The 8630-nt window shown below is 41.8% G+C and overlaps 1 protein-coding gene across 1 annotated transcript; it reads right to left on the bottom strand.

The window, feature by feature from the left end:
• Nucleotides 1–1587: 1587 nt before the first annotated feature.
• LOC306747363 (solute carrier family 12 member 9-like) lies at nt 1588–7590 on the bottom strand (the record flags this gene model as incomplete). The annotated part of the gene is made up of 14 exons (XM_079230419.1): nt 1588–2522; nt 2610–2756; nt 3073–3247; nt 3338–3530; nt 3643–3767; nt 4034–4116; nt 4617–4774; nt 5032–5143; nt 5250–5357; nt 5495–5696; nt 5925–6025; nt 6103–6240; nt 6963–7097; nt 7383–7590. 14 exons carry the CDS (start codon nt 7588–7590, stop codon nt 1588–1590), a joined length of 2820 nt encoding a protein of 939 aa, XP_079086545.1.
• Nucleotides 7591–8630: the final 1040 nt, after the last annotated feature.

Raw genomic sequence — 8630 nt, 5'->3', positions numbered from 1 at the left:
CCTGATCCGCCTCAATCTGCGAACACATTCCTTCCCACATGCAGGTTGTTAGTGACATGTAGGCGGGTGTCAATACTCCGATGTGCAAACTCATGGCATTTTCTCCAACAAACGTGACACACGCCACAGATGACGTCAGCTCTTCATCAGCAGGTAGTCTCGCAATCACCCAGCATATGATGCACTGCGTCATTCAGGTAGTTTTCAATGAATTACAAAGAACTCATGAAACCACCCCAGATTGTGTTAACATAAATATATATGTATATATGTATATAGCACGTAACATGGTGTTCCCTACAGACCTGGAAGGTGAACAAATTAGGGAAGATAAGGTTAGGCCCAGTCCAGTCTACGGCCTAAAACCCTGAACCTTCAGGGACTTTACTGACGTCATCTGCTAAATGGTTGAGTGTGAGAGACTGTTTGGAGTGTGCATATCACACACACAACATACTCCCAATAACCACTCAAATCCCTGAGTTCTACAGTCCAATATTATCATCCGTTTGCTCAATAAAATAGTCAGAGTAACAAGGGCTCATAAATATTTATGAATAAGGGAAAGGACACCTATTAAGTTTCATACATGAAAATTTGCTATTTTACTGAATTTGGGTTACACCTGCGGGTGACTTCCTCCTGCAGATATTTGTGCTAGACGGTAAGATGATTCATGCTCAATTGGGGCGGCAACAAGCAGCCACACATAGCTAATATTGTCCTCTAAATAAATTTGGCCCCATTTAAAACAAATTACCTAACACTATTTTGCAAACAAGTAAATTCTGACATTTCAATATTATTTGGTCCATTATGAGAGCCTGTCAGCAAAAGATCCACCAGTACTAGTTTGAGTCTGACGGTTGGCTAGTTTGAGATACAGAAAATCTTTGAAACATCTGATTCGCCTATACACTCAAAGTACAAATTCATATTTATGATTAATTAGCACCATTACTGCAGTACACCAACAGCCTCGTAGAGACAAATGTGGTACAGCACATCAGCACTGCCAAGACGCCGAGCATACAGCGCACTCTGCAGGCTTTCAACAGCCAAGACTCTGATGTACTTCATTGGTGCTAAGAGACTGAAGTGGATAAACTGATTTAGGAATATCTTTGTAAAATACATGTGACTAACAAGTCTCTTCTCAAGTCTAAATAAAATGTAGGAAAGAAATGTGATGCAACCATTTATTTAATTCATTTTTTACAAGTACAAAAATGTTCAAGAGCAGTCAGAGTCCAAAACAGTATTTTCACAAATACGTGGTTCAGAGCATTTTCCTAACATACATAATGTGATTTCATCTACAAGGGAGCTGCAAGGACTGTCCCCCCTTTCACCCAACACATACTTTTCAATATCCAACAAAAGTAAACTTGAGGTCATCATATCCATTTCCCCTAAAAGTTATTTCTAACACAAGGCAGACAAACTGTATAAATACAGAGTGTGGGCATGACTCTGGTTTGGTCAGGTCTTCGTTGTGGTCGATGACTTAAATTACAGGTGGAAAGAAATGGCAGTCAAATAATATCAGATCAGGGCCATTGATGGATTAAGAGTTCCGAGTAAAATTTAGAGGTCAGTAGTGACCACAGGAGTGACCCCGTGAATGAGTAATGTTGGGCCCAGGTCTCGACTCAACACGGCCACCTGGTGCAGGTAGGCACGATACCGCCTGGTGTCTGCTGGGGGCCGGGGCAAATACAGGAAGCGCACAGCAGGCTGAGGGATGCCGTGTCTGCGAATCAGACTGTTGACAGCGCAGATATACTCGTCTGTCAGCAGAGCATCATTGTTAGGAAACATTTGGATGCCATCGTCCTGCTCATCTGCCTCTGGTCTCCTATCATAATTAGTGTGTGCAGACTCTACCAGACTCTCTCCCCCTTGTCGTCTCTGCCAATGCAGCGCCACCACCTGGTCCCATGCTACTATCTGCACCTTAGCTGAAATCCTTAGCTTCTTTAGCATCACCCGGAGCTTCTTCTCCCCCTCCTCCTTTACAGTCACACTGCAACCAGCTTCCACACACAGGAAGAGGCGGAGTCTCGCATGGCTCCAGGCACGGGATTCTTTAAGCACGCAGGCCAACTGCAGTAGGAACAGTGAGCAGATATCTACGTATCCGCGGCTGTCTGGTCGGAGCAGATTCAGAGGCCACACATCAACAAATGGTCCCGTCATGCTTCTGTGGCCCCCCATCTTCCTGCTCGACTCCAAGACCTCCTCGCGGTTGAACTGGCTGAAGTAACGAGCCAGTATCACATTCTTCCCCATTTTTACAGCGTCTGCAATGACAGACACATATTCCTCTTCTGGAAGGTCTTTGAGTTCCTCAGCACACCGCACATTGGGGAAGAAGGGAGACCATTCCTCTCGGGGGTCTGCGGACGGAGACGCTGCATCTAGGCCAGGTCCTGAAGACAGCAGAATTTTACCCTGGAGGGCGTCTTGAGGGGTGCAGTCGTCATAGAATCCCAAGACAAGGGTGTTTGGCCTCATTCCGCCTAGATGCAAACAAATGTATGAAATGTGCATTTTGGAACAGAACTGTAAATAATATCCTCATACAGCAGCAATATAAACTTGCCTACCAAACCCAGTGATGAAAAGCAGGTTCTGAACTCCATGTCTGACAGAGTCGGCCAGGGTAAGGTTGACAAATGCCTTGATGTTTAGATGGTCCACTAGGGAAAGCCAGGAGTCATAACAGCTCGGCAGAGGATCAGAGGGCAACCCATCTACAGAACCACACAAGAGAAAATGTCAAATGTGTTGGAAAGAGAACCATCTAATTCAGTGTTTGCAAGTTACCAACAAATCCCTGTAAGCAAAAGGCTGTGGTGTGTCTGGGTATATTTTGCTGAAAGTATGACTGATCACATATTTAGAGATGTGGCTTACATTGCAAGAATGGTTAAAAAGTTTATGCACATTTTCCATTTTAACATTAGAATTTATTGGAACTGATTTTAAGCTATACTTTAAGAAAAAGGCTATAGCTACTCAAGTTTAAAAAGCCATTTTGGCTTTAGTATGACCAATGACAATTCTTACCCAGTAAACCCAACTGTACATGTCCCAGTACTAAAAGGCCACTCTTCTTCAGGTCATTAATGAGAGTCATGAGATTTGTACAGCTACGAGGGTTTGCCACCATCAGCAGCAGCTGGGGCCTCCAGAACTTCACATGGTCCTTACGCACATCCAACATCAACAGGTACTTGCGTACCTGAGTGAATAAAGATGTGATGGTGTCATAATTTGTGCAAACTTGCATCATACTTTTGCTTCAGTGAGACAGAGGGCTCGTTTGTGACACCTGGTGGAAGATGAGAGCCTGACTGATGTAGCCCCAGTTGCTGATGGGACCGAGGTAATGGATAAGCATCAACAGCAGCAGCATAAAGGCTATGCTGGCAAAAGCATAAATTGCATTGATCAGGAACATCATGACCAGGCAACCAAGAATGCCCAGAGAGCAGGTATGCCATGTAAAGCATCGGAATGAGGGCCTAAAGGGAAGAAAAAAAGATTATGACAGAATATGGAAGAAAAATGTACTTTCAACTGCGATTGTGCAAATGAAAGCCAACACAGAAAGCCTGACAGTATCCTGCAACGTACCTGAAGTTTGGTGCAGAAGCCCATTCGAGAGCCAAACAGGCCAGGTTCACAGCAGCATAGACCAACAGGAAGAAGATGGTTACAATACTAGCAATGTTGTTCAATTTACCAGCAAACAGCACAACCTAGTGGAAGAAATGAACATTAATTTGGCTTCCACATCTAACCAATATTTGTATTCTTGTGCTGCCTAGATCTCATTCAACTACAATTCCAACCATGTTTCAACTTTGTCCACTTCATCTCTCATTAATGAAAATGAGATGCTTCCTGTTACACATATGTAGCAGAAAGCAAAACAGGAACAAATAAAGACAAACCATTAGGGTGTAAATGGCTAGATTTTAAACGTTTTAAAGGTTAAACCGTCAGATGCAGTGCACTAGACAACCTGTACAAGCAGCCAAGAGGCAAGCACCGAGGCCCAGGGGTTCCCACTCAGAGACGTTTTCCTCACCAGAGCCAGCACACCACCTGTAGAGATGTAAAACATACCAAAAGTGACTCCATTATTGCTCATGGTATTAAACCAGATAAACAACCGACTCATCCTAAACTTGTCCTTGAGCCAAACAGAGGATTTTTTCTCTTCAGAGAAAGTCAACACTGCAAGCCATCTGTTGTCAAACGATGCTTTCAAATTAACATGCCTCCACTTGGATAACAAGACATGATGAAATTAATAAAGTGTCAATTTCTCACATTTGAGATGGGAGGCCTCTTTCAACAGATGGCGGAATATTAAATGTTGACTCAGCTTTGTACAAGACCAGCTGGAGTTGGATATTCTTTCATATACATTCTGGATCAACTATTTAGCCCCAATAATAACCTAAAAAAGCAAAATTAGTATTTAAATAATTTTTACTACTGAAAAGCCACATCAGATTAAACCCCACTGCCAATAAACAAATACTAATTTGCTACCCTTTCATGAAATTCCTAATGTTGTGGACAGGAGGCAAAAATCTCACCAAACAGGTCGTCTTTGGCCAGAGCGTACAGGATCCTGGAGGCTCCTATCAGGTTGCTCATGGCGGCAGACATGGTGGAGGAGTAAATCCCAATAGTCACGAGGGGCGGCCATATATTGATGTCTCCCAGGAAATTGTAGTCTTTTTTGAGGAGGGGACTAAGGATAATGGACATTTTAAAGACTAACTGTTAGTAGACGTACAGTGATTAAAATGTGGGTGTACTAACAAAACAAATCCAAATAAACAGATATTCAATCGCTTAAAATAAAAAATAAAAAGCAGGAATGATCAACGCTTGTGAAAAATCCTCCATTAAATTATTAATTGACCAAAGCAGTATTTGTGATGTTAATTTCTTTGAGGTCATTTGTCCCATACTTTGTCCGTCCGTGCGTGTGTGTGTGGCACTAACCGGTCACAGGACCATGCAGCCAGCAGACTAAGCAGATTGTAAGTGATGAATGTTGTCAGAACAGCTGCAAGCGTTCCTCTTGGGATGGAATAGCTGGGGTTTTTCAGGTCGCCTGGAAATCACAACAAAAATTCAACATTACAAAATTTATTAAACACCTTATTGAAGTTCTGGAATTTGCTTGCGCATAATTTAATTAATTTATTGAAACATCTTACCCGACATGTTGGAACCTGCCATGATCCCAGTGCAGCCATTGAACATGACAGCGAATACTGTGGCAAAACTCATTGTGGCACCAGTGGTGTAGTCCACTGTGTAACTGGCTAGAAGGCGCGAGACGGGAGGCTTGTTCATTCATACACATCAGGGATCACCAATACAAACGGATATCAAGCATGTTAAGTACATTTTCAGTATCTCTTGCTTAAATAATCAAAGACAATTTTTTTGTTTTACTTACGCAATAGGTTGCCCTTCAAGGTGTGGAGCTTGAAGCCAGTGTAATTGGCTGTGCTCACGCTGGTACTGTTAAGACCAGAACTATGTGGCAGAGTCACCACGATGGGCCCCACAATGAAAAAGTTGATGAAGATGGTAACCAAAACTGCCGTGACTATGATGACGATAATAAAGGTGGCTTTTGCATAGATGTGGGTACCTACCTGTAATGACAAGCCAGTTAGATTTAGTATCATTATCTGGACTGAAAAAGTTGTATCGGTGCATCTCAATTTACAGGCTACCAGCTGGGGCTTAAAAAGTGATTTTATTCTAAATGGTTTAGTAAAGCAAACCATATCAGAAAAATAAATCACAAAACTTATTTTTGTATGAGCCAAAGATAAGCAGACCGCTAAAAATAAATTCAAATAAAGCCAATGAATTCTCACCAAGCAGACAATGAAACACAGGAAGAGCAAGACTGTGCCATACAGCAGAGACCACCAGTATCCGGAGGGCAACACCTGATGGGGACCTGCCACAGCACCCTCTAGGTGACGGTAAAATAGGGTTGAGTAATACATCAAAACACCCAAAAGGCCAAGACGTAATGAACTAATGTCTTACCCTCTGGAATGCCAAAGGTAGACATGACAGCCTCAACCAGACCTAAAACATAGAGAGCACTGCCGCACACATTGGCAAAGAAAAACATGATCCCAATGCTGCCGCCGAACTCTGGACCCAGGGCTCGGCTGATCATGTCTAGAGAGCCAAGTTGAGGGATTCCAGACTTATAATGTAAACCAAGACTGGACACTCTCTTTAAAAAAAAAAAAAAAAAAGGGTCAGATTTACACCAAGGAGGAACCTGTGCCATTGGTGGGAAAGCAGGGACATTTTTTTTCCTCAATCCATTAGTCAAGCTTAATCACAGACTGACACCCAAGTGAGGCTTTCAAGCTACAGCATACGTCTCAGGGCCCAGCTACTCAACCACTGGGCCGGGCTTCACTGGTCGGCCTCAGAACGCCATCAGGTGGGAAGCAAAGGTAATTAGGTTATATTTTAAAAATATTTATATATTTTTGGGTAATTTACTAAGTTAATTTAATATCTAAATGATTTCAAGAATTCATATAAATAAACATTTTAACAAAGCATGAATTCAATAACAAGGAATGCAAATCATGCAAACATTTTTTGACCCCTTTACCCATAAGAATAAAGTAAAACATGAAAGGGATGTAGGAGACAATCTGCTCTAGGAAAAGTTTCAAAGCATGCAATGAGGAAATATGAACACATGCATTACATGTATATTCATAACGGTAGCAAGTGATGGGTTATGGCTAACAATATTTATTGCGGTCATTACAGCCGACAGTCACATGTATTCACAGCCCAGTATATTTTAATTTTTCTTCATTCATACTGGAAGATGTCATAAATGTTCTAACGACCAGCAGAGTTGCAGTAAAGGATACAGTAGGCACCTCCAGCGTCTAAAGCCCCATTGGTGGAGATGGCACAGATGGAAAGCACTGTCATCGTGATGATAAAGTAGGCCACTAGGAACATGGCAATGGACTGGTAGAGCCCTGCTTGACCCACGACAAATCCTGCAAGAGAGGAGAGAATTGTCTAATCCCTTGTAACCTTCACACCTGACGCTTAGAGAGTTTACTGCTTTGCATAAAGTTACTTGTTGTAAACTGAATAGCTTTGGTTTAGGACAGTACTGTTTCAAACTAAGGATGTCGCCATGGGTCCTGGGAAACTGAGTCATTGTATGATTCATAAGGCTTATTTTCAACCAACTTGGACCTTGTTTTTGAGAATTGTGTATAAGGAAATACTTTCATATTTAAGATTAAAGTGTTTTGCCCTCCTCTCACGTTACTCACCAATTCGGAGAAACACAACGACGCTGAACATGGACAGGACAGTGGGGGTGACCACGCCGAACACAACCCCGAGCTTCCGGGCGGTCGCGGTCTTGTCCTTGGACCGGCGGCCGTCTCGGCCCTCCTTGCTGTGAGTGGACTCATCTTTGTCCTGCGGGCTGTTGCTGCTGGTGAGTCGGTAATGCAGTAGAGGAGTTTTCTCCGACATGGTGGTCAAGCTCGCGGCAACTCAATTAACGGTAAAACAGCTCGGTGGCGTCACCTGAAAAGCACAGTTTTCAACCGCACGTGCTCAGTCAGACACTTGTCTAACACCCGAATCGGAGTCCAGCTCGTCGAGTAGTCGCCATTATCTTTCGCGCGGTTCCTCACCTCCTGCAGTAGATGACGGATTGCTCACCTGTTCGCTAATTAAATAAATGACGTGGTCTCCTGCATTGGGCTCATCCAATCAGTGACAGGTTCTCCTTGATTGATCCACTGGCTACTTTGTTTAAATCTGGTGATAGCACTAAATGGTAACACACACAATATATATATATATATATATATATATATATATATATATATATATATATATATATATATATATATATATATATATATATATATATACCTACAAACACTTAACGTTAACCACTTACTAACTAATGTTAACCAAAAAAAGAAGAAGAAGAAAAGTATATATATTAAAATAAATGAAATACATGTGGCAGTAGGAAATCAGAGTTTATTGTCTATTATATTGCAAAGGTTTTGTATCATAAACAGTATTCACATATATATCATGTCGTACAAACGTCATCTTAAATGCAAAATCTGGATAGCAACATACAGAAATTCACAAAGATGCCTTTCCTGACTTAGAAAAAAGCATAAACATATCTACAGCAAATTTAAAAGTGCATTGAGAATACATTTAATTTCTGCATTATTCTTCAGTAAGTATCTTTGATTTGTTTTTGTGCAAGGACTGCAGTATTTGCATGAAAACCAGAATGAAATTGAAAATACATTTAAAAAAACTGTTTTGGGACTGAACATGGGCTGTGAGTTTTCATCCACAAGCAAGTCTGGCATGAACACCTGAATCCAAGCAAGTATACGTTGACTAGTGGAGACATGGAGAAGTTGTGTGTGGGCTACAAAGTATAAAAATGCCTTTCCGCAGATTGTAGGCTTCTATTTGGTTCTATGAGCTTTCAATTCAATAAAGCCTGTAAAGCCTTGCAAATGTTATGTAGAATG

This window comes from Taurulus bubalis (genome assembly GCF_910589615.1).
Source record: "Taurulus bubalis genome assembly, chromosome: 1".
Taxonomy (NCBI): domain Eukaryota; kingdom Metazoa; phylum Chordata; class Actinopteri; order Perciformes; family Cottidae; genus Taurulus; species Taurulus bubalis.
This window is presented reverse-complemented; position numbering and strand designations above follow the sequence as displayed.